Raw genomic sequence first — 26,882 nt, 5'->3', positions numbered from 1 at the left:
CGGGCGAACGGAGCGGCGCCCAGGCATACTAGTAAGTGCAGGGGGACCCCTGGGTGCCGCTCTGCCCACAGGTATAGTTAGTTTTTAGTTTGTATACGAGTGAAAGGTCCTCTTTAAGCCTGACTAGAGAAGCGCGCCGGCTACTCTCAGGTACTGCTGTCGGCTTGGGATGTTTGTTGGAGGTGACAGGTTCTCTTGCACTCCTCAAAGGAGTCAACCCTAATAAACTGAGGGGTGTGGCCTGCACTAGAAAGCTGAGGATAGGCCACACCCCTCAGTCCTCATTTGCATAAATAATAAAAGGTGATTTTTCTCAGAAAGCCACAACTGATTTTCACAGGTATAATTTTAATCAGCAGAATCTACCCTAAGTGACAGCATGAATGGTGTCATAGGGTTGACCCTGCTAAGAGGATCCGTTCCATAACTGCTAGAAAGGCACTAAACATAATGAACACTCCCTGTGTGAACCTACCCTAAATGGCTCTCAATGTACATTGCGTTTTGCACTCTAGTCACATCCATTGGAAAAGTATTTCAATATTTTAATTGTTTTTTCAGCTTTAATGGGGTTGTCCAGGTTCAGAGCTGAACCCGGACATGCCCATAATTTCACCCCGGCAACCCCCCTGCTGTTAGTACTTCATGCTCCGATGCTCTCCCGTGCCCTGCATCGCGCAGGGCACAGGCTCTTTTATTTACTGTAACACACTGCCGGGCAGAGGCTTCCGCCCAGCAGTGTGTTCGGTGACGTCACCGGCCCTGATGGGCGGGCTTTAGCGCTGCCCTAGCTGTTTTACATCAGTGCCCGCCCATCAGTGCTGGAGACGTCACCGGGCTCACTGCTGGGCATGTTACCGGAACTCCAGAAAATGCCTTTGCCCTGCACGATTTAGCCCAGGGCAAAGGAGAGCATCGGAGCATGAACTGCTCCAATGCTCTTGTCAGGGGGGCTGCCGGGGTGAAAATGGAGGTATGACCTGGACAACCCCTTTAAATGTGCATTGGGGTCTCTGCAAAGAAACCATATTACATGCCCTGGTTTGGTTCTGTTTACACAAGAGTTTTTTTTTTTATTATATATATTCCCCAATTGATGTCAATAGGGAATCCGTCTATGAATTCAGACATGGCTTCCCCCCCCAACTTGAGTTTTTTTTTTAAGAAGGTGTCCATTCTTGATGGGAATAGACAAAAGACTGCATGGATTCCTGAAGCCGATTCTGCATCAGGTTTTTTTTTTCCAGTTTTTTGAACATACCCTTTAAGTTGCAAGTACAGGTACAGGGGTCACCCAGGTGTGGTCTCCGCAGCCTGGTCGCACTGCACTCCTAGACCTTGTCCCATCTTGTGTAAATTAAGCTTACGTGAAAACTTTGCAGATTTCTAATGTAATTCATCCAATTCCTTAATGTTTGAGATCTCCACTTGCTGTCAATGAATGGAAATATTCTTCATCCAGCCCCTAAGCTCCAGCAGCAGCAAAGCATACGACGGGTTGACATCGAGCCCGGCATGTGCTCTGCTGGGCCTAACGGACTAAAAGATTGTCATCAAACCCTGTGTGAATTGGGGCTGTCCAACTAAAAAGCTAGAGGATCATGTCGCCCTCTTCAGTCCCGGAGGAGCAGCTGCCTCGCTTACCTTTTATTCTTTTAGGTTAATTAGTCAATGAAGAAAACAAAAAACTAAACATCAGAGAGGCCGTCCTGGTAGCGTACGCAAACTTAAAGGGGGGGTCCCATCAGTGCACGAGTAAAGCGCTGGATTTTACGTACATTGTTGTCTTGTTCTTTTATACAAAATCTGTAAAGGGTGGAATGAGGAAGGTTCACATATATACACACAGTGGTGAGAACCTAGCGCTGAGCCGAACTGTACACAGGTTTTACTGGGAAAGTCTGGAGAATCTTATCCGCATCTTGTCCATGCACAGCAGGGTGTTCTGCAGGTCCCTTCCAGAGGGTGGTCTTTACAAGGGTCCCCCAGGTGTTACTGTCCTAGGGCATCACCTGGGGGATAGTGGTAACTAGTAGGCACTGAATGGCTTCCGGGTCACGCGAGATCCCTCTACACAGACTGGGCTCTCCTCATCATGGGGGCCTGGAAGATGTTGTGGAATTGCTGCGTCCAGTCTACGGGATTGCTTTTTATCAACCCGAAACACTGACAATGGAAGAAATCTGCCAGATTCTGGATACAGCCGCGGCTGGAATATAGAAAATACAGAGATTCACTGCACCTCGGCTGACAGCGACTGCGGATCCGCACTGTAGGGGGAGCGTATGAGAGAACGAGCTGCCATTCCTGTCCCCACTGATATCTCACCTGACTTTCCTCAGACTCTACACTGAATGCAGGGGAAAACTGAACAGGAGGAGCGAGCAGGGGCTAAGCAACTCTATGGAGCCTGGCCGACTGCGCCTAAAGGATAGCTGCTAAAAAGGACTGCAGTAACTTAGCTAGAAGAGAAGGGGAGGGGGGTTTGGGGTTCCCCTTAAAACAACTGAAAAATAGAAGTGCTCAGCACTGATCGGCAGCTGGAGAACTTTTCACTGTACAATGATTCAACTGGGGATTTCTGGCCCGTCACCACTAGGGGGTGTGCTTTCTTTAAGGGGTTTTATGTTAATAGTAGGGGTGGGCGATATGGCCTAAAATCTATATTGCAATATAATTTTAAGCATGTGCGATACATTATATTTTCGGGGAAGGGGGGGTTAAACTTTTTTTTTTTATAACTATTAGCCTCTTTAGGGGCTAGAACCCTTGTCCTATTCACCCTTATCTCCGATCAGAAGCTGCCACCCTGGACCTGAGGGGGTTAATTGCGGCAGATCACGGCGCGCAGTAATAGAGGCCAAGGATGGGATATGGCCGGCACATGCAGGCTACGTTTGTTTTCAGGCATATTAACTATATTCATTGGTGGCGCAGTGGCCACATTCCTTCCTCCTCCTCCTCTGTTCTCATTGGTGGAGCAGTGGCCACAGTCCCTCCCCTCCTCCTTCTTATTGGTGGCGCAGTGGCCACATTCCTTCCTCTTCCTACTCTGTTCTCATTGGTGGCGGAGTGGCCACATTCCTTCCTCCTCCTACTCTGTTCTCATTGGTGGCGGAGTGGCCACAGTCTCTTCCCTCCTCCTCCTCCTCTCTGTTCTCATTGGTGGCACAGTGGCCACAGTCCCTCCCCTCCTCCTCCTCTCTGTTCTCATTGGTGGCGCAGTGGCCAGTGTCCCTCCTCCTCTTTGTTCTCATTGGTGGCGCAGTGGCCACAGTCCCTCCCCTCCTCCTCCTAGTCTGTTCTCATTAGTGGTGAGCGGCAGCCGCACACAGTGGGGAGGGAAGGACTCCCTCCTTCTCCACTGTGCTGGCTCAGGAGAACATGGTGCGTGCCAAGAGTGGCTCATGCCATGTTCTACCGCGATATGGCGATATAAACTTAATCTCTATCGTTGGCCAAATTTATATTGTTTATATTGCATATTGTCTATATCGCCCACCCCTAGTCAATAGCATATGTAAGTAAAACTTAAAGGGGGTGGTCCCATCTGGACATTTTCGGATTATTGATTGGATATCCCATTAACGTCCAATAGGTGCAGGTCTCGGCTCCTATCTGAAGAACAGGGCCCGTAAGTGAATAGAGAGCAAGCGGCAGATGGGCGGCTACCCCTGCATTCACTGCTATGGGATTTCTGAAAATAGCTAAGTGCTGACCCATAGCAGTGAGTGGAGAGCAAGTCACCCATGTGTTATCACTAACATATGGTACAAGCAGAAAAACCCCCATAAAGAAAGTGTGCCCTCTACTGGCGTACAGGCCAGTAAGCATCAGAGAAATTTCAGGCGATTTATGTGAGATTTCTCCACGTCATCCGCTTTGTTGGGAGCAGCACCCATGTCAGTACAGAGAATACTTACTTGAAGGGAGATCTCCGCAGGGACACTTTTTGCTTACTGAATCTGTTCTGCATTTGGAGAGTGAATCTTTCTTGAGTTGTCAGACCCAGAAACGCGACCTATACAAAGACACGGATCACAAAAACAATCAGCAATCCCATCCTCCCCCAAAAATGACTCATTTTGTGCTCTATTTCCACAGCATTAAAGGTCTTTTTCTACCGGTGACGGGGAAGCTCACATTGCACTGAGAAATAAATATGTTGAAGGGGTATTCCAGCCAAAAGCATTTATCATCTCTGCATTGGACTGGTGGGGTCCGACCAAAGCTGGACAACTGCAGGACGGAGGAATTTGAGAATGGGACAGCAGTCGAGCACACGCTGTGCTGAAGCACATTTCACAGGACACAATTTGTACTTCTCTCTACTGATGGTTATTACAACCTACAGTGGATACACAGCAGTGCCACCCCCTCGTATAGGTGGTCACCATAATCCAGCGCTCATCAGGCACTCTACAGGCTACGTCTGTATACTGGTTGCGTTACGTCACCTGGTATATCTGCAGTATAAGCATCATTGTGGACCACACCGTGAGAGAACACACAAGGATGAAGATATACAGAACCCATGGGGAACACGATATAATCTCTCCTATGAAACCTAGAATGCCATCCTTCTGTAGATTGCTGGAGCACTGATTGACCCAAACTGCAAGAAAGAAAGAAATGTAGACAAGATCACATAACAGGCCTGTAACACAAGAAGCCGCAACCACCGGGCCCCGTACTTACATATGGAGGAGGCGTACATCATCCAGTGCCCCATGACCACAAGGGCGAAGAGGAAGAGCACAAAGTAATGATTGTTCCCTGCACCTGGAGGAGACACAATCGTACAGGACTATATAAAATACAGTATGACCCTTGCCACACAGGACTCTGGGAAAGCTGGGTGACAACCCTTCACTTAGGTTAACGCTTATTTTTTTTATTCTACTGGAAAATGCTCCTCCAGAAAGTTACTGCCCCTCACCTATACAATGCCCGGTCCATATACAGTGCTGGTCAAATTTAGCCACACAGGCATTGCAGGCATGACAGTGCATCGACCTGAGCGGCTTCTTCACCTGTAGGAGTATACAAAGGGTTAATGAAAATACATAGACGACAGTATTAGAAACAGTGATGCTTTGGACTATGCTGCTGAGGGCTCAAATATCTACGTAAGAGGCTCAGTTCACGCTTGCACTTTGGTTCCATTCATAACTGATCCCTCTGACATAATCGGGTCCATTGGGTTTGGGGGTCATTTACTAACAGAAATTGGCCTGTTTATTGCATATTTCTGGCGTAGATGCAGCGCAAAGGTTATCTGCGCCGCAATCTGCGACTTTTCTCCACTCACACACACCAGGCCTAAAGAAGTAGGCGTGGTGCGGGCAGTCACATTCATCATTTTCTATGTCTGTTTTAGGTGTACAAAATTGTCGAAATTTAAGCCAGCAAAGAAGGCCGGCGCCTCTACATAACTCCGGCGGATCCACCCTCAGCTATAGGTCGAAAACGCCGGTCTTAATAAATGACCCCCATTATTTTATGCTTATAGTGCATGTACTCGTGTATGGGAGTACAGAATCCCCCGAGGCCGCATTGAGCGCTTACAGGCACGAGTTCCACAGCACATTCCTGCCCCGGCCTGTACCAGGGCTGCTCCGCTAAAGCCTAGCATACATGGGCTCTCTCAGGCTTTAGCAGAGCGGGCACAGGCAGAGGAGCAATGAGCCCTGTGCCCGCTCACTCCGCTAAACCCTGCACCATCCAAGGTTTTAGCAGAAGCTCAGCCTCTCTCCTCTGCCTGTACCTGTGCTGCTTAAGCCTGACATAGCACATCTATGCCAGGCTTTAGGTGAGCAGTGCTGGTACAGACAGCGATGTGCTATGGAACCTCTGCCTGGACTGGGCTCGGTGCAACCTCAGAGGAATCCGTAATCCCATGCACAGCAATGTACGCGACTACGGACTGCAAATCACTATAGGCACCTGAACTTCTTTATCGCATGGAAGACAAAGAATAAATGAAGTATATTAAAATAAATTTTTATTTACAAGTTTAGATGTCCTTTACCATCTCAATACATGCAAGGTGAGAAATCCTAAAGATCGTTGCATAAGTGCTCTAGTTTTACATGAGCTGGTAAACTGCCTAGAACGAGCCTCGTTAGTTATGACTTGCATCACTAGTTCACAATAACCGCATGGATTATTTTGCAACCGTGATCGCTCATTGCTGGAGACAATAGGGAGGAATCATTACGAATAATAGTGCCCAGAAACCGAAGCCACGAGCCACCTGTCCCTATAGTAACCTAAATGTCACAGCCCCCTGTTACAGAATAGAGAAGGGACGTACCAGGCAGGACGTGCAGAACAGTCTGATGTCCAGGCACCCGGAGTCAGCAAGTGTGATAATGGTCTGCAAAACAAAAGAAAAAAAATGTAATTACTTTCCTAAATATGTTACTGACAAACAGCGGGAGAGACACAGATCCCTCCTTTGGTACGGCAGCTCCCTGGCAGATCCGCTCCTGCCACTTGCTCGTTTCCACTACTGAGATGGAATTACATGTCACGAGTGGACAAACAATTGGGGTTTTTCCATGTGTGCAGTCTAATCGTCTGATTTTGTTCCCCTGTCTGAGATTTCAGAGGTTTGGCGGCAATATTCATGAAGAGCCCAGTAAGTGAGCAGCACACCTGTTTCCTCTCCTCTTCCGAACACCTGATGTATCCGGGGTCTGTTCTCCACGTCTTGTAGAAATAATACAAAAGCAGAAAGACGCTGATCACAAATGGCACCTGGACAGTTGCTTGAGCCAAATGTGATTGATAGCAACCTCATTAAGGAACATAAGACAGCTATTGCCCCCAGACACAGATTTAACGGACACCCCTCTTCCTTGTGCTGCACTAGAACGTGCAGGTCCTGGATCATCCATGTATTGCACAGAAGGCTCATTGGTTCCAATGGGTGCCATGTGACACTGAACCATATTTTTATCACACATGTCACTCAAGTTCAACCAAGGGAGGAGAAAGGGCGTAAATGACAAAAGAAAGAACTGAAATGATTGCACATTGGTGGAGGGAAACGGACCGGTCAGTGACTGGCAATAAGAGCCACAGGACGCCCCACAATCAGCTCGTTGTCTGGGGCCTCTCCAACAGAAAGGAGACAATCACTCATGTCAAAAAGTAAGTGACCCCCTAAATTTGACCACTGGTGCAGTGATAATTGCAGCCAAACACTCTCTATATTGGGATCTCAGGCTCGTTTTAGGATGTTAAAGTATTTTAGCCCACTCTTCCTTGCAAAACAGTTTTAAAGGGGTTATCCAACAATTCGATATTGATGACCTATCCTCAGGACTGATCATCAATATCAGATCGGTGGGGTCTGACTCAATGGATGTTTAAAGACTGGAGCTCTTCACAGCTTACCTAGCACAACACTGTACATTGTATACCGGCTGTGCTTGGTACCGTAGCTCAGCCACACGCACTTGAATGGGACTTGTTGTTAAGATGAATGATGATGGCAGCAATCCGATCTTTTCCAGAGATGAAGCTTTATTCCGGTTATCAGGCCCAGATACAGCAAGGTTTACAGCTCTAATGATGAATGAACCTACTTCTACCCAGAATGATGTTACCCCAGTTCACGCCTCTCAGTCCATTTCTTCCTAACCTTCCTTCTTATACCAGTTTTACCCATTGACTAACATGTGGAGGACATCTAACTGGCTAATACAAAATGTAAAAACTAAACAGGCGTCTATTGGTCGTTTTAAAACAAAACTGATATTCTGATTGTCTAATCCTGTTTTAGTGGTGGCAGTTGTATAACCTAAAATGCGGAGGGAAAACTCTTGTCCGGACGCTTCTGTGTAGACCCTAGATGACCGACAATAGTCACCTAACAGTCAGGGGGTCTCCGCTGGCCTAGAAAACCCTGAGGTCTACAGTTTTGCATTTGATTTAAACTGATCTTTATCTTTCCAATCTGACTTTGACATCACCTAGGAGTTGTAAATAGCTTCTGATCGTAACTATGATTGTCGCCTGATTAAATGTTAGATCAACGTGCCATGTGTGACTATAAAAATATAGTATACCAATAGGATTGAGCTGTGCCTAGGCCACGTGACTGATGTACAGTGACTTCACTGGCCTAGGAAGAAGCCCAAGCACTCACAGAACGCTGATCGGAAGGGGTCCCGGGAGTTAGACCACCACCATCCTGAGGATAGGGCATCAATATAAAATTCCTGCATAATCCCTTTAAAAGAAAAAAATGAAACAAAAAGGAATGACTTGTAGCACACAGGAGACGATCTCGGCCCGCTGTTTTTCAGTCTGCATTGATCCTGACAGAAAATGTCATGTAGAAAACCTGCAAAGAACACGGGTTAACCTCCTGCTGATCTGTTTTTTAACAGGTGAATGACTGAGAGGGCAGCGCTCAGCAAAGGGGTGGAGAGGAATCCTTTTTTCCCTACTGCAGAAAGAACAGAGGTGGGGAGTCTCCCGCTGCGGCCAGTGAGGCGGGGGACATGGCTGAACCATGAAGTGCATATTTCAGGTTCGGCCACAGCCAGTCTTTGACATGTCTCGTACGGTACTAGACTTGATTGCGGCTACCTATTATTACTGGACTACTCTACTCAGGGTGTCATTTCACTGTAGAACCCCAAATTAAAATGTAAAATAAAAATGTTTAAAAAGGATATCAGGCAGAAAGCAGATAAACCACGTCATGAACATCCAGAAAATGGAACTGATGAAGAAGATGGCGGGCAGGTGCTTCTGACTGGATGGACCAATAAGCCGCCTGAAAAAGACCAGATATAAAAGTGGATGAGCAGAGAAACGAAAGAAACGATGAATAAGTATAATAGGAGTCTGTCAGGAAACGCTGGGAGTTGTAAGTTTTGCAACAGTTGGAGAGTTACAGGCTGGAGACCACTGCTGGGGTGGGAACTGCATTACCGTTCCATGATGGGGGTTTAACTAGCAATACAAAGGGACCTCATAATTCAAGCATTAATGGGCCTCCTGGAGTAGAGGAACAGATCTGGCTACAAGGCATAATGCCAAGGTTGGGTTCTCAACGAGTAGCATGGTGCGGGTCATATGGGTGTATATAGCAGTAACAGTCTAGAGGAGCGAGAGTCCCTATACTTCATTCAAACCTGGTGAAGAGCTGAGACCCGGCTGTGACCAGAGCGAGGAGCGTCCCCTTTAAGAGCCAGGAGTCTGTATTCATGTTCAGAATGTATCCGATGCCCCCCAGGAGAGACAAGCAGACCATCGTCACCAATGAGATCTGAGAAAAAATAAAGTTTACGTGAGCGTATTTGTCTTTTAAAGAGTGATCGCGCTGCTAGAGTACGGTTCTAATGAGTGATCGTATAAAATGAGATTAACAGTAAATATGACCCAAAGGAAATCTGAGCTGTATGAACAATGCAAGGTATAATATGTCATGGTATTGGTGCATCGCGGGCCTAGAATGATGCGCCACCCTGTGTTCCTGTACAAATCACAAGTTCTGCAATAAGCCCTGCTCCATGGCCCATTACTTCCAGTCCAGGCTCTGAAGCTATGGGGCTCTATGACCATTAGACTCAGAGAACAGAACCTCACCTCGTATTTCTGTAGGATCTTTGAGGCTCTAGAATTTCGTCCTGATCTTGAATTGGCTTCACTTGTCAAAATATGGATGATTAGGTGATTTCTGGTTTGTCGGGAAAGGTCAAGAGGCGTCTCCCCCTGTGCAAGCGGAAAAAAACACCACAATGTCATAGATGGGATGGCATTTCAATGTGAAGGAGAAGTGTGTCTGATAGGAGTGAGGAGTATTTGTAGAAACCCAAACCGACTTCCAACTAAACAAAAAAAAGTTGGTTAAAGGGTTAATCTATTATATGCCAGTGCTTTATAATCAGATGGGGTTCAACTTCTGGAACCTCCGCCAGTCCTGAGAATGGAGGGGCCACAGAGCTGATTTGTACATTTTCCATACACTGTGGCGCCCTGGACACCCAGCTTTACAGAGAACTGCAGCTAGCCCAGGTCCCTTAAAGGGCTTTTCTGCGAGCGTTACGCCTCATTCACACGTCAGTGATTTTCGCCCCAAAACCAGGTGCGGCTCTAAACGCAGAATAAGTGCAGATCTTTCCCTCATATCTGATCTGTGCGTCGGCTTCACTCCTGATTTTGTCTCACAATCTCTAATGGAAATCACTGCCGTGTGAATTCCAGCATTATACTGATGACCTTTTCTCAGGATCGGTCATCAGTATATAATCAGTAGGGTCAGACTCCTGACACTCCTGCAGATTAGCTGTTTGAAGAGGTTGCGGCCTGTTCCTAGGCCATCGAGGTCACCTTGATTGGTCTCATGGCCTCAGTCTGGAGCTCAGTCTCAATCCAGTGAATGGGGCTGAACTGCGATAGCAAGCACATACGATATCGAATGGATGTCTCAGTGCTTGGAAAGCTGTGAGGAGGTCATGGGGCTCACTGGGTGTCGGACCCCCACCGATCACATACTGATGACTTATCCTGAGGATACACGAGCAGTATAAAAAAACCTCAGAAAAACCCTTTGAATGCAGTTGTGCTGCAGTTCACTACTCAGGGGGTGGCGAGAGCGTTGTGGAACAGAGAAAACACTGAAGTGGACGCAGTCTAAACCAGCTCTGTGGCCCCATTGTCAGGATCAGCCGGGGTCCCATAGTTCCCACCCCACGTGTCATAAAGTCATAGTATATCCTAGCGATATGCAGTAAGGGAGAAAAGCTTAAATGTCTAACCCTGGCGTTCTGCACATCCAAACTCGATCCGGCCTCTAAAAGCAAATCCACGGCATTCACATTGCCGGAGGAGACCGCCCAGTGCAGCGCTGTATTCCGGTGGATCTTGTCAGCGAGATTCAAGGACGGGTTCAACTTCAAAAGGAAACTGGTGGGTTCCATACTGAAAGAAAGCAGAGATCTTATCACAATGCAACTTAAAGACTGCTTTATTGGGGTGATATTGTTTTATACAGAGATGGACCAATAAGAAATGCCAAAAAACTAAGACTGGATATAAGTGCATGACTGAGGGTACCCCGAAGGGATACGGTCCCTATAGAGCGGTGCAGTGCTCTAAGTGACCTAACACTGTGGGGGATCAAGTTTCATATTGCCCAAAAATGTGGGGGGAGAGCATGGACTCATTGAGGGATAGGACCATCTTTGCAACCATTTTATTTATTGCTTTAGTGCATCTAAAATAAAAAAAATGAAGCAACTTTAAACAGTGTTCATTAAAAACATTTAATATCTAGAGATCCTATAGGAGCATATGTGTTTCCACGGTAACAGACCGCAAACAAATCATCTGTAGTCTGACCTTACAGTCCTACTCCTTTTTCTCTGTCCCTTACTTGTTGCTAAAGATTCCTTTTGATAGGACAATTGTCGGGAAGGAATTGTTCCTTCCTGACAATCGCCTGCTCGTCAGTAGAGGAGACACATTTACATGCAGCGATCTCCTCCACAGTATGGGAAGCAGTGATCACTAATGCCATCGCTCGTCCCCATACAGAAGCGTTCCTTACCGACAGTTGTCTGCTCGTCAGTGGAGGAGACATATTTACATGCAGCGATCTCCTCCACAGTATGGGGAGCAGTGATCACTAATGTCATCGCTCGTCCCCATACAGAAGCATTCCTTCCTGACAATCGCCTGCTCGTCAGTAGAGGAGACATATTTACATGCAGCGATCTCCTCCACAGTATGGGAAGCAGTGATCAATAATGCCAACGCTGGTTTATCCAGCATGATCTGGTGCCGGCAGAGTAAACTAAACATTTGAGTTAAATTTTCATAACATGTCCCTAATAATAGTTTTTCTAATATACTTTATTAATGAATTTTGTATTTTTATTACAGTTCCCGGCCCCCCCTAAAGTGCACCATTCCCTGTGCACTTAAAACTGACATTTCTGTACACTGCTCAGCGGTGTACGGAGTACAGGCTGTACGCCCTGTATTTCCCCAAGGTTTACTAAATGATGGCATAGCACATGGGTGCCCTGTACCCATACACTATGCCAGGATTAGGCTACTTTCACACTTGCGTTTTGGCTTTCCGTTTGTGAGATCCGTTCAGGGCTCAGCGTCCAAAACGGATCAGTTTTGCCCTAATGCATTATGAATGGAAAAGGATCCGCTCAGAAAGCGTCACTTTGGCTCCGTTCCGTCTCCATTCCGCTATGGAGGCTGCCTGCCGTGTTTTGCTGTCCGCCTGACGAAACTGAGCCAAACGTTCCGTCCTGACACACAATGTAAGTCAATGGGGACGTTTTCTCTGACATAATCTGGCACAACAGAAAACTGATCCGTCTCCCATTGACTTTCAATGGAGTTCATGGTGGATCCATCTTGGCTATGTTACAGATAATAGAAAACGGATCCGTTCATGACGGATGCATGCGGTTGTATTATTGTAATGGATCAGTTTTTGCAGAACCATGACGGATCTGCCCAAACGCGAGTGAGAAAGTAGCCTTAGCTGAGCGGCTCCTGCATCTGTCTGCTCCGCTAAAGAGCTGACATGTAACACTCTTAGCTTAGTGGAGCAGAAGCAGGAACCCACTCCACTCCGCTAACCCTGGCATAGTACATGGGTAGAGGGCACCCATGTGCTATGCCAGGAGTTAGTAAACCTCGTGCCCCCCGAGCAGGAGCAGCATTATGTGCTCCTGGCCATACTCCCAGCATTCAGGCCCCATTCATAAACTGTGTTCTCCGTACAGAAATGTCGGTTTTTTAAGTGCACACGGAATGGTGCGCTTTGGGGGGGTTGGGGGGTAACGGAGGAGGTCGGCGGGAACTGTAAAAAATACAAAATCTATTAATAAAGTATATTAGAAAAACTATTATTAGGGCATTGTTATTAAAATTTTACACAAAAAAAAAAAAAAGTGTAGTTACTCTTTACAGGGGTTGTCCAGGTTCAGAGCTGAACCCGGACATATCCCTATTTTCACCCCGGCAGCCCCCCTGAATTGAGCATCGGAGCAGTTCATGGCATTTTGTGGAGTTCCAGTGACGTACCGGACTCTCCATGGGGCTGTCAGGCAGAGGCTTCCACCCAGCAGTGAGCCCAGTGACGTCACTTATGGGTGGGCATTAGCGCTGTCCTAGCCTGTAAAACATCTAGGGCAGCACTAAAGCTCGGTAACGTCCCGAAACACACTGCTGGGTAGAAGCCTCCGCCCGGCAGTGTGTTATTGTAAATAAAAGAGCCTTTGCCCTGGGTGATCCAGCGCAGGGCAAGGGAGAGCATCGGAGCAGGGGCTGCCTGGGTGAAAATGGGGATATGTCTGGGTTAGGCTCTGAACCTGGACAACCCCTTTAAGGGACGCACAAAAGATCCAATTACCTGATAAACGAGCGTTTCTTTGACTCATCGGGTAATCAGTGTCACCTTTCCACCTCCAGAAACTTGGTAACGAGCATTCCTATGAACGCTCATTAGCAATTATCTGGCCAGATCCTCAACCCGTGTAAGGGGCCCTTTACCTTCCGAATGTTTATAGAAGCAGAGCACAAATGAAAAGAACAGGACTGCAGGATCAGACTGCAAAAGACTTTTGGAGTCTGTAACCATGGAGACACATGTTTTTATCTTTTTTTTTTTTTATGAAGGCCATTTGCGAAATTGCTCCTTTTTTTCTTTTTTTAGATGCACTGGAGCAATAAAAAAAAAATCGTTGTAATGGTGGAGAAGTTCTGTAAAAACGAGATTTTTGTAAACTCACCTGTAAAATTTATTTCTCGCTTAGTTCATTGGGGGACACAGGATACAGAGGGAAACTGCGTCCAGAGGCTCAAAAGGAGCCGGTTGGAGGGAACCAAGGACAAGGTTTAAGTCTCCAGAGGGTAAGGGGGGGGGGGGGGGGCGATATGGAGGAACAGTGTGAGCCATACCTTATAGAAAGGTCTTGACCAGGGCCTATTCTGCTAAAGGACGCAGGAAAAAAAAATTGTCAGCACCGACACCTGTCCCTTTAAAGGAACTAAGAACAAGACCCAAATCCAGACCTGATCGCAGAAAGGAAAGAATGGTGGAAGTGAGAAGCGCAAAAAGGACCCCCAAGTTCTATAATAATTTTGGATGAAACTGGTTTGCTGGCCTTATTCATGGTGTGGATGACCTTGTGAGGGAAACCGTGAATGCTTTAGAATGTTGGTTTCCACAGCCACGCCGTCAAACGTAGCGACTCTAAATGCTGGTGGAAGACAGGTCCCTGAGAGAGAAGATCGACTCGGAGCGGAAGAGGCCACGGCGTGTCTCCTAGAAGGAGGATTATATCGACGTACCACGTGTGACGGGGACAATACGATGAGAATCGTCTGGATGCCCTCCATCCTGATCCTGTGCAGAACTCAGGGCAGGGGGGGGAAGACTTACAGTAGAGAGAACCCGTTCCACAGCGCCACCAGTGCGTCTACGGCGCACGCCCAGGGATCTCTTGTCTGAGAGAAGAAAGGGGGGGGGGGGGGGGGGGGAGTTTGTTGTTGAGCTTGGATGCCATCAAGTCCACTTCCGGCTGACCCCAACAGAGACAAATGGAGTCGAACACCTCCAGGTGTAGGGACCACCCTCCCGGGTCCACGGTCGTCCAACTGAGGAACTCCGCCGTCCAATTCTCCACTCCCGGAATGTAGACCGCAGATAGAGCTGGAACATGCGTCTCCGCCCACTGCAGGATTCTGGCAGATTCCTCCATCACCGCTTGACTGCGGGTTCCCCCTTCATGATTGATGTAAGCCACAGCTGTAGCGTTGATTGACTAGATTCAAAATCGGCCAGCCCCTGAGGAAAGGGGTCCAATGGAGGAGGGACAGATGAATGCCCTGGAGCCCCGGGATTGTTGATTGGCAGTCTGGATTCCGACTGAGACCATACGCCTTGGACTGTCCGGGGCGGGAAGACTCCACCCCAACCCTGAACACTGGCATCGGTTGTTATGTCCATGAGACCGGGAGAAGGGATTTCCCAGACTCCAAAGTTTGGACCGAGAGCCACCAGCTGAGTGCCGAACGTACCCTTGGGGCCAGGACGTCAAAATTGCCCGTTGAAGGGAACGGGTGTGAAATTGTGCAAACGGAACTGCCTCGAAGGAAGTGACCATTGTACCCAAGACCTTCAAGCAAAACAGGATTGATGTGCACCTGCGCCGGACCAACCGCAGAAGGGTTAGACGCTTGTCCAGAGGGAGGCGCACTAACGCCATGTCCATGTCGAGGACCATCCCCAGAAACGTAATCCGCCTGGTGGGATGTAGGAACAACTCTTAGAAGTTCACCAGCCAGCCCAAGCGTAGGGTATCCAGAAACGTAGACTGTCCTCGTTTTGACAGAAAGTTGCTGCTTGACCAAGATGTCGCCCAAATAGGGAATCGTGATGATACCCCTGGTACGAAGAAGGGCCAGGAGAGGAGCAAGCACTTTTGTGAAGACTCTCGGTGCCGTAGCTAAACCCAAGGAAAGGGCGATGAACTGGAAGTACTAGGGCCCTATTGCAAAGCGGAGGAAGCACAGATGCGCCGGAGCAATGGGTACGTGTAAGTAAACGTCCTGAATGTCTATTGACGAAAGGAATTCTCCCTGCCCTAGTGAAGCAACAACGGAGTGAAGGGACTCCATTCTGAAATGTTGAACCCGGAAAAACCGGTTCAGCAGCTTGAGATCCAGAACCGGTCGAACAGATCCTTCCTTCTTGGGGACGACAAACAGGTTTGAATAAAACCCTGTGAACTGTTCCTCCAGGGGAACTGGGGAGATCACACCTCAAGCGAGGAGAGACCAAATTGCTTGGAAAAAAGTAATAGCGCGATCTAAGTCTCTGGGTGGCTGGGACAGAAAGAGGAGGAGGAGAAGCAAACTCGATCTTGTAACCCGAGGTTACCACTCGAGCGTCCCTGCGTCTGAGATGTGGGCACACCAAGTTTCCTGAAAAAGGAGGAGACGACCCCCCACCAAAGAGGATGGGGGCGCTCCTTCATGCGGAGGACTGCTTGTTGGCCGATAGACGAGCGGGCTGTGCTCGCGGGCACCAGGCTGGTTGAGGCCTAAAGAATAGCTTCTTCCACTGGTCTTGCGTGGAGGCCTTGGGAGGGGCTCCTGCCTGCCGGCCATGTACCAAAGAAAGGAATTAGCCCGGGTATTGAAAGCCTAGCGCGAAACACGCGCTTCGATTTGCAATGTGGGAGGTGCGTACTTTTACCGCCCGTAGTCTTAGAAATATTAAATCCGCTGCCCAAACTTTAAGTCACAGTTCGCGCCGTAAGGCTACAGCAAGAGCCGATGAGCGGGCAACGAGCGCAAGGAAGCCTCACAGAGATACTTCCCCGCTTGGGAGATTTGCGGGGCCAAGGCTTGGAGCTCAGCTAGAGGGAGGTCCGCAGCCAAGTCCTGATTTAACCTGAGTGTCCACTCAGAGTTCCCCTTAGCCACCCAGGCCAAAGCCAAAATGGGACGAAGTGTTGAGCCACCTACTGTGAAAAAAAGGGACTTAGAAAAGGACTCCATATGGCGATCCACGGGGTCCTGGAGGGATGAGCCATCGTCCACAGAAATGGCGGTATGTGAGACGTATTACCAGAGGATCCACCTTAGGAGGAGAGGACCACTTAGCCACACATTTCGCCGGAAAACGATAAAGTAGATCAAGTCGCTTGAATGTGGTAAAGCGACGATCTGGACTGGTCCCACGCCTTTGCAATGACCACTGAAAAGCCTTCATGTAAGGCTTTAAGCGACTACCTGGAGCAGGAAAAGAGACTCTCCCTGGTGGCTCGTGGAGGGGGAGTCATCCTGCACCTGGAAGGTGTCACGGACAGCAGTAACTAGGCTGTCCACCATGGAAAGCCGCGGCCTAAATTAGCTACCCGTGGCCGACCGCGATGCAGTTCCGGTCGGCCGGGGAACAGAGGGACCCGGAGTGTGCGAACACGGCAGAGGGAGCCCCCCGGCGGCCCGAAGAACGAGCCTGAATCGCGGGTAGGCCCGAAAAGAAGCCGGGCCTGAGGTAGTGAGGTGGCCGGCCTGGATAACGGTGGCTCCAGTGAAGAGCGGGAGCCTCCCTAAGTGCTTCCCCATGGCACAATAAGCAGGGAAGGAGGGTAAGTACCCCACTGTGGTCCAGTGGAGAGGATGAGACCTGGAGGGAGAAGGGAGAAGGGGGGGGGGGGTAAAATACTCAGTCCCGATTACTCACCCTATCTTCATCCTCTTCTCTTTACCCTCCCTTAATGGACCAGCAGGGTCACCTCTTCAGCAGCTGCCACCGAAGTGGAAGGAGTCTGAAATGGCGAGAGGGTCTTCACGGATCGAGGTGACCCTTTGGCTAGCAGGAAGCAGAGTAGCGAGGCTGCCCTGGTTCACCTTTTCTTCTGTGGGGAGGTCGGGCGATGAGGGAAAAAAAAAAAAAAAAAAAAAAAAAAAAAAAACACACCGGTCTTGCTCCCAGGGTAGACAGAGAGGCTAGGCAACTCTGTTTCCCATACCTAAAAGGGAAAAGAGAAAAATAACAAAAGGAAGCCGCCCTGCAAGCAGGGAGGTCTGCCTCCTACGACACCAAGCTAAAAACGGATATGCTCTCTCCAGGCTGGAGGGATTATAGCCGCCAGGGGAGAAGTTATCACTTTTCAGCCTAGTGTCGCCTCCTAGTGGCAGCAGCGGCTATACCCACGGTCCTGTGTCCCCCAATGATACAAGCGAGAAATTAATACATGTTTACATTTTGTACTTTATATACAAATTTCTTAAAAGGCTTTATCCAATGACTAACAAATGCCCCCCATATGCCCGGGCCCCTCACACTGGATCTACTTTACTGGCTGGCTCCCCGATTCTGGTCCCCTGCACCGCCGCCGCTGCTTCTCCTCCTCATGTGCGGATGAAAACATCCGGTGTCGTAATGGAGCAGCCAATGTCAGGCAGGGATGGGGGGAGCCTCCCTAGCGTCTCCCGCGCACGGGGAGAACCAGCAGCGCGGTGCGGGGACCAGAAGAGGCACAGGGAGCTGGGAGCCAGGTAAGTAGATTCAGTGTGAGGGGCCAGGGCATATGGGGGGGGGCATTTGTTAGTCTTGGATAACCCCTTTATTTACATTTTACTTTCTTTATATGTTTATACAGAGTTTACTTTCGTTACCCAATGATTTTCTGTGCAGACAGCATGAGCGGCGTCATTCCATTCATATCGGGGATATCGATGTCCTGAGGAAAAACAGCGGCAGTTCAATACTAATTCACAGCGGGACCTAGTAACAGTTGCAACTGAATACAGCTATAGCAAACCCTCAGTTTCCATTCACTGACCAGGAGCAGGGATCTGCTCATTCTAAATGGTATTAGATTGCAGCTTTCCGGCCGTACTTACCTGTCCTTTTGCAATCAGATAAGCTATGATGGGCAGGTGCTGGTAGAGGACGGCCAGGTGAACGCTGTTATACCCTTCCCCATCTATCAGATTTGGGTCTGCACCGTATTTTATCAGCAGTATAATAGTCTGGAGGTGCCCTTGTCTGTGAAGGGGGAGAGAAAGGAAAACTCGTTAAATGTCTCCCATTGTAATTATCTCACCAGACGCTACAATGAAGCAATCCCAGCAATTAGCTGTAATCTGGGAAAGAACCAGTAAGCACTGAATCTCCCCAACAGCGCCACCACAGGAGAAATGAATCATTACATCATTCCCATTGACAATCAAGAGGTTGCTCCTTTGATGCCGGGATGTGCCGGGTCTTCCGCAGTGATGGACGCTCTTTGTAGCTGCTCTGACCGGCAGGTGACGATCCTAAGGGCTCATGAACACAAAGGTATTTTTTCTGCATCTTAAGCTGATGTGGAACTACTTCAAAGGGGCCTATAGAAGATGCGGCAGCACACGCAAAAAAACAGAACATGCCCTATACGTGTCCGCATTAAGGAAAAGGATAGGACTGTTCTATAGAGGCCAGGACAAACCGTTCCGCAAAATACAGAACTCACATGGCCGGTATCCGTGTTCTGCGGATCTACAAATTGTGGACCACATAACAGGCTACGGTCGTGTGCATTAGAGTCACTGGGGTCGTCGGTGCGGTTAGTGCCCGTCATGGGATGGCTCCAGCACTGTGTTATTCTAACGTTTCTGCTCGTGGGAGTCTAACTGCCCCTGTGCTCAAAAAACAATCAAGACTCTACGATGAAATCAATCAGTGTGAAATAAGATCAGAAAATTTCCAATATACTTTGTGCTTCAGTTTCTAAGATTTTTAAAAATTTCAGTTTGTTGTCAGTGAATGGAAACACTCTGTTGTTTACACCCAGAGGCAGATCGTGTGCACGGTTACACACAGCAATAATGCACTTTAACAAACCAAGCCTCTGCATCAACAGGATGGTTTTTCAAGCGTTTGCATTCACTGACAAGAAGCGGACCTTTCTATAACGGCTAGGAATTTAAATAAAGGTAGATTCAAAGTTGCAGAAAGTTTAATTATAATTAAAAGTAAACAGCTGACCCACAGCTACAGCGCCTACTAGAGGCAGCCATTATAATTACAATACGTTATCTACACCCTGGGGGGGGGTCAGATAATGTAGACGGTTGAACCCCACCCTGCAGAGAACCAGGAAACACACGGCAGAGGGGACGGTTCTTCTTGAATGCAGACATTTTCTGAATTCCACCGGCTGTGTAATCTTATAATGACAGCTACTGGGGTGGGGTTACCACCTACAACACCAAACAAAACTCAAATACTTCCAACTGAGTATATGAAGGAACCCCAGCCAGGGCGGAAAAGGGAGTTTAAACCAAGATCTAACTTTTATTGTGATTGGTAAAAAGTGTGGGAGTGCCAGCTATCAAAAGGACAAACATATAAAACAACTGAAACACTAAAGTCCCGGGGGGGACAAAATAGTACCAGAGGCTCCAATCAAGAACAGGTAAGATAATAAGTAATTCTGAGAAAAAGGAACGGTCTTACAATTGATGCGCTTGAGGACCATCCGGTAACTGTACAGCCCGAGGGATAAATGGCAATGGATTGTGCGAGGCAGCTAGGGCAAGTATCTATCCCTAAAATAAACCCTGAAAAACGAAAGCCAGGGAAGGGAAACTGCGAAAAGCCCTGATATTTATCCTATAGGGTCTTTCAGGGATTCCGCCCGGACTAGGGAAAGGCATCTGTACGGGGTCACTCCTTTCAGGGCAGGTGCTCTGTGTAGATAGGTAGGGTCAACTTAGCCCCCTTCCCGCTATATAGGGGTGTCTAGGGACAGTTGTCCACGACCGCTACCTACGCGCAGCATCCTCTATAATATTTTGGAAGCACGACTACTAATGCTCTTATAGTCCGCAAGTGACTAAAAACTAGGTTATAGGGCATTTTCCGGGATATTGCACCCAATAGGGTTAGACATCCAGAAGGGGTCGCCCTGTTTGGGGCATTTCTTTGTGCAGTAAGGCAGGGCTTTTTCGCAGTTTCCCTTCCCTGGCTTTCGTTTTTCAGGGTTTATTTTAGGGATAGATACTTGCCCTAGCTGCCTCGCACAATCCATTGCCATTTATCCCTCGCGCTGTACAGTTACCGGATGGTCCTCAAGCGCATCAATTGTAAGACCGTTCCTTTTTCTCAGATTTACTTATTATCTTACCTGTTCTTGATTGGAGCCTCTGGTACTATTTTGTCCCCCCCGGGACTTTAGTGTTTGAGTTGTTTTAGGATTGTCCTTTCGATAGCTGGCACTTCCAGACTTTTTAGTGATCACAATAAAATGTATATCTTAGTTTAAACTTCCTTTTTTTGTCCTGGCTGGGGTTCTTTGATATATTGGGTTGCCACCTACCACACAGGATATGGGTCTAATGTCAGGGGCAGAGGCAGGGTATTTACTGCCAGGAAATACACAGAAGGGAAATCTGATTTGGCCTCTTTCGAACAGAATTTTCAAATGCCAGGAGCCTCCGCTTACAATATTTTCATTTTGTAGTGTAAAATTAACACATTTCAAATTTTAATATTGGAAAGTGACATTTAGTCATCATGAACACAGCTGTGCCGAAACCTCTGGAACATAGCGCCCATAGAAATTCATATGCCCATCATTCTGTACGGCTACAATTATATACACCAAACATATTTTTTCACAAGCATCCAAAGCAAAGAGAAAAAATTAACGTATATTTTCCTGCCCCTACATACAAGATCATAACTACTATAATACTGCCTCCTATGTACAGGGATATAACTACTATAATACTGCCTCATATGTATAAGAATATAACTACTATAATACTGCCTCCTATGTACAGGGATATAACTCCTATAATACTGCTCCTATGTACAAGAATATAACTACTATAATACTGCTCCTATGTACAGGGATATAAATACTATAATACTGCCTCCTATGTACAAGAATATAACTACTATAATACTGCCTCCTATGTACAGGGATATAACTCCTATAATACTGCTCCCATGTACAAGAATATAACTACTATAATACTGCTCCTATGTACAGGAATATAACTACTATAATACTGCTTCTATGTACAAGAATATAACTACTATAATACTGCTCCTATGTACAGGGATATAAATACTATAATACTGCCTCCTATGTACAAGAATATAACTACTATAATACTGCCTCCTATGTACAGGGATATAACTCCTATAATACTGCTCCTATGTACAAGAATATAACTACTATAATACTGCCTCCTATGTACAAGAATATAACTACTATAATACTGCCTCCTATATACAAGAATATAACTACTATAATAACTGCTCCTATGTACAAGAATATAACTACTATAATACCGCCTCCTATGTACAAGAATATAACTACTATAATACCGCCTCCTATGTACAAGGCTATAACTACTATAATACTGCTCCTATGTACAGGAATATAACTACTATAATACTGCCTCCTATGTACAAGAATATACCTACTATAATACTGCTCCTATGTACAAGAATATAACTACTATAATACTGCCTCCTATGTACAAGAATATAACTACTATAATACCGCCTCCTATGTACAAGAATATAACTACTATAATACTGCTCCTATGTACAAGAATATAACTACTATAATACTGCCTCCTATGTACAAGGATATAACCACTATAATACCGCCTCCTATGTACAAGAATATAACTACTATAATACTGCTCCTATGTACAAGAATATAACTACTATAATACTGCTCCTATGTACAAGAATATAACTACTATAATACTGCCTCCTATGTACAAGGATATAACCACTATAATACTGCCTCCTATGTACAAGAATATAACTACTATAATACTGCTCCTATGTACAAGAATATAACTACTATAATACTGCCTCCTATGTACAAGAATATATCTACTATAATACTACTCCTATGTACAGGAATATAACTACTATAATACTGCTCCTATGTACAAGAATATAACTACTATAATACTGCTCCTATGTACAAGAATATAACTACTATAATACTGCTCCTATGTACAAGAATATAACTACTATAATACTGCTCCTATGTACAAGAATATAACTACTATAATACTGCTCCTGTGTACAAGAATATAACTACTATAATACTGCTCCTGTGTACAAGAATATAACTACTATAATACTGCCTCCTATGTACAGGTATATAACTACTATAATACTGCTCCTATGTACAAGAATATAACTACTATAATACTGCTCCTATGTACAGGAATATAACTACTATAATACTGCTCCTATGTACAGGAATATAACTACTATAATACTGCTCCTATGTACAAGAATATAATTACTATAATACTGCCTCCTATGTACAGGGATATAACCACTATAATGCTGTTCTTTACATACGAGAATATAATGATGTAAATCAGTACGTTTCCGTTACCTGACGGCCCAGTGGAGCGGCGTGGAGTTTAACGTTCCTCCCAGCTGGTCCACAATTGCCCCTTTGGAGATTAAGTACCTGGTTTGAAAGAACCGTAAGGTCAATAAAATCTGCGCAGTGTACACTGGTCTGTAGATAAATGCTGTGTATGAGAGCGGTAAGTAGACGCAGGTACGTACTTTATCAGCTCCAGCCTGTTATTAATGGCCGCCCAGTGCAGGAGAGTCACGTTCTCGCTATCTGGTTGCCGAACATCATAACCAGCCTCAATCAGTTCTCTGCATCGATCCAACAATCCGTGTCTGAAAGAAAAGCGACCATCATAGGGGAGGAGGGTCAGGGCGGCGTCCATCTACACTATACAGGTGGGGCAGAATTTACTGCAGCGCAATGATGGACAAGAGACCAGTTGTCACACGAAACACTAAGACTACGAGAAGAAAAAACATGTCTGTGTAATGTACATTACAGAGTGCTCTAGTCACAGGCCCAAAGTCTGAGGCTGCACTACTGAATACATCCTACAAAGGTCGCACAGTTGCAGTTGCACGCTGATGGAGATTTGCAGCTTCATGTCTCCATGGCAGACAGCACTGCACCTAATTCAGAAACAGACTCCACGACCTCTCAGTGGTGCAGCCTCAGGCTTTCACGATCATTAAAGCGGAATTCCGGTTTTATTAAATTATCCCCTATCCACAGGCAATCGCCTGATCCTCAGAATGAGGGGTTCATGAATCCCCCCAGCACAATGATCTGCTCTACAACACGACCCTGGTCAGCTGAATGCAGCAGAGTTGTTGTGGTTTACACGGCGGTGGCCAGGAGAAGTAACAAGGGGACACTGGTGGGTGCCCAGGAGGTTGTACCCCAGAGATTTAACATACCGTTATAACCCTAACCCTTTAAGAGCTATATTCACATTAAACCCAGAATGCACTGTACGGTGGGCGGTGAAGGTCCCGAGTCTGCAAGACGCACTAGTCCCGGAAATCTAGCAAGAGAAGGTCCAGTGCCCAGTGGTCAGAGACAGCCAGGGTCCCCAAGGAGACAGCACAGCTGATGGATAAGCGCTTTGGTCTTAAAGGGGTTTTAGCCTTAAAGCTATATTAATAGGTCCATGTTGTTTAACCTCCAGAAGGGGTTATGCATCACTGCATCCAATCCCTGGCACCAGTGGTGCTGTCACCTCAACTGGCACATTGCATGCTGCTTGGAGACCCGCCACCACTGAGACCAGTAAATGGCTGCAGTTGAAGGGGCTTTGGCGCTGGAACGGAACAGCGGGGAGCAGGTAAGTGCATGTTTTTAGTTTAGGTAGAACACAGTCCTGGACATAATTAAAAAGGGTTTAAGCTTTTTTCTTTTCTTTTCACAGACCCCTTCAGCGTGATGGACTCGCTGTGCGGTTTGTACCCACCTGGTCCCCGACGCTGGGTCCAGCTCCATCGCTCCACGGCCTCTTCCGCTGGCCTGGGTCTCTGAGGATCAACGTCCTGGTTAATTGGGGCCACGTTACCCCTGCAGATAAACACTGGCAGCAGTGGAGACCTGTCACCCATGTGGCTATTGACCTAGTGACAGTACCGCATGGGTGATACTGTCACCACCGCAGCCCTTGAATGGCTACGGGGGCTCCATGGCACCCCATCAGCCGGATGTTGTTTCCCAAGAGACCCAGGATCTGCGGAGGCAGCCGTGAAGCTGGACCCAGGCAGCGGAGACCAGGTAAGTATGACCCTCACCACGGGTCAGGCCACTCTGAAAGGGTCTTTTGACAAAAAGTTTAAACTTAGAACACCCCTTTAAGTCTGGAGAACCCCTGTAAGTCTGTCTACATAGCATTCAGTGATTGCGGGGACCCCTTGGAAATGCAAAGCTGGTGGGTCTTAGCAGACCCAGGTCAGCTCTGCCAGTGACTGAAGTCCCCACAGGGGGCTGCTTTCCCCTGGGGTTTCCTATGAACGCCCCCGTTACAGTCAGTAGATGACATTTCACCCGGGTGTATTGTAGGTACGAGGGGAATAAAGGAATGATTGCGGTAGAGGTAAACAGAGGCGGTAATATACACTGCAGCAAAGAGGAATCTGGTCTAAAGCAAACAGAGGAAGGGAGGGGACAGCCGAGAAGATGGCAGAGAGGAGGCGAGGCTGCAGGGCAAGAAACAGTCCTGATGACTCCATGAGGGCTGCACGGCGGTCACCGCGTGCAACACGTATGTTACAGTTTCCTGCCCCAAAGGCTTTCCACGTGTGTCCAGAGACCAAAGAAAATGCAGCTGCAATTAGAAAAGTGTAGGAGTCGCAACATGTCCATGCCGGCCAACGAATGGCCTCTGAGGTGGCCCCGGTCCGTTCCTGCGCTGGTCACCATTGACCGGCCAGGAGTAGTGACCTATCCTCAGCACTAGACCCAGAGCTATCCGGACAGACTTTAGATTTTTTTTTTTTTACTTTTGCATTCTGCTTAGCCCCGAAAATGTACAGCACAGCAGGGGTGTCCGTGTGTTCCTGTCCCTTTCCAGCAAAATTGGCGAGAATCGTCCGGACACAAACTGCTGCACGCTGCGCTCCGCGTCCGGACGAGTCCCGGCATTGTCTGCTGGATCGACGGAGATGTGAACCCAGCCTTAGATGCTGCAATTACGTGTCTGAAAGCAGGGTGGGTGCAGTTGTGGGACGCTAATGAGTTACCATGGCAGCCAGGGGCCTAACAAAGGTGTCAGTCACGAAGATGTCTGCTTGCTGTCAGTGAATGGAAACAAGAATTTTTCTATAGTATTTAAACTTCTTGCAACTGGGCCAACCTATACTACTAACTCAATTCATTGAGGTGGGAGGTACTTCATGCCTCAGTATCTGAGCGAGGTCTCCAATCGCTCCTGTCTCCCCGTTTCCCCAGTTTACTTACTGTGTGGCTTTTACAATATCCCAACTACTGTAATCCTCCACCGCTTGCTGGGATGACACCTCACGGTCCTCTCGTGGTCCGCCATGTTGTCCTGCATGGTGGTGACTGTGCTGGTGACAGTGAGAATGGGGGGATTTACACTGCGGGAAAAACAACGCACGAGACGAAAACCCAGTAAATAGTCAAAAAGGCACTGGTGCAAAATATACTACATAATAGATACACATCTCCTTACAGGGTGGGGGGCATATACTATATGATAGATACATCTCCTTACAGGGTGGGGGGCATATACTATATGATAGATACATCTCCTTACAGGGTGGGGGGCATATACTATATGACAGATACACATCTCCTTACAGGGGGGGGGGGGGGGTCATATACTACATGATAGATACATCTCCTTACAGGGGGGGGGGGGCATATACTATATGACAGATACACATCTCCTTACAGGGTGGGGGGCATATACTATACGATAGATACACATCTCCTTACAGGGGGCTCATATACTATATGATAGATACACATCTCCTTACTGGGGGGGGGGTCATATACTATACGATAGATAAACATCTCCTTACAGGGGGGGGGTCATATACTATATGATAGATACACATCTCCTTACAGGGGGGGGGGTCATATACTATACGATAGATACACATCTCCTTACAGGGGGGGGTCATATACTATATGATAGATACACATCTCCTTACTGGGGGGTCATATAGTACATATTAGATATAGACCTTCACTATACAATTGAATTAACCGTACAAACTGCGGTGAGTCCGGGGACACTTACCGGGGAGCTCATGATGACTCGGGGCTCCTGCTTCAGACCGCTCCCACTGTCACCACAAGCAGCTACTTCCTGGTTACCAAACACTCCCCCTCTGTGATTGGTGGAGCAGAGAATAAGCCCCGCCTTTCCCTTCGGTTTGTCAATCATTCCCCAGCCACCAATGAGTAAGGAGCTTTGGCAGGGAGGCGTGTCTGTAGGAGCGCGGTTACTGGGAGGATCTAAGGGCGGGAAAA

The 26,882-nt window shown here is 47.3% G+C and overlaps 1 protein-coding gene across 1 annotated transcript; it reads right to left on the bottom strand.

Annotated features, from left to right (window-relative positions):
- Positions 1–880: 880 nt before the first annotated feature.
- Positions 881–26,725, bottom strand: ZDHHC13 (zinc finger DHHC-type palmitoyltransferase 13). Its single transcript, XM_044270520.1, has 17 exons — positions 26,650–26,725; positions 25,842–25,981; positions 23,111–23,233; positions 22,932–23,009; positions 18,412–18,556; positions 18,184–18,248; positions 10,782–10,944; positions 9,610–9,735; positions 9,156–9,289; positions 8,694–8,794; positions 6,661–6,785; positions 6,317–6,379; positions 4,940–5,033; positions 4,699–4,782; positions 4,458–4,615; positions 3,924–4,021; positions 881–2,209 (listed from the first exon to the last, which is right to left on the bottom strand). Exons 1-17 carry the CDS (start codon positions 26,659–26,661, stop codon positions 2,071–2,073), a joined length of 1,848 nt encoding a protein of 615 aa, XP_044126455.1. The 5' UTR covers positions 26,662–26,725; the 3' UTR covers positions 881–2,070.
- Positions 26,726–26,882: the final 157 nt, after the last annotated feature.

This window comes from Bufo gargarizans, chromosome 10, assembly GCF_014858855.1.
Source record: "Bufo gargarizans isolate SCDJY-AF-19 chromosome 10, ASM1485885v1, whole genome shotgun sequence".
NCBI classification, from domain to species: Eukaryota; Metazoa; Chordata; class Amphibia; order Anura; family Bufonidae; genus Bufo; species Bufo gargarizans.
This window is presented reverse-complemented; position numbering and strand designations above follow the sequence as displayed.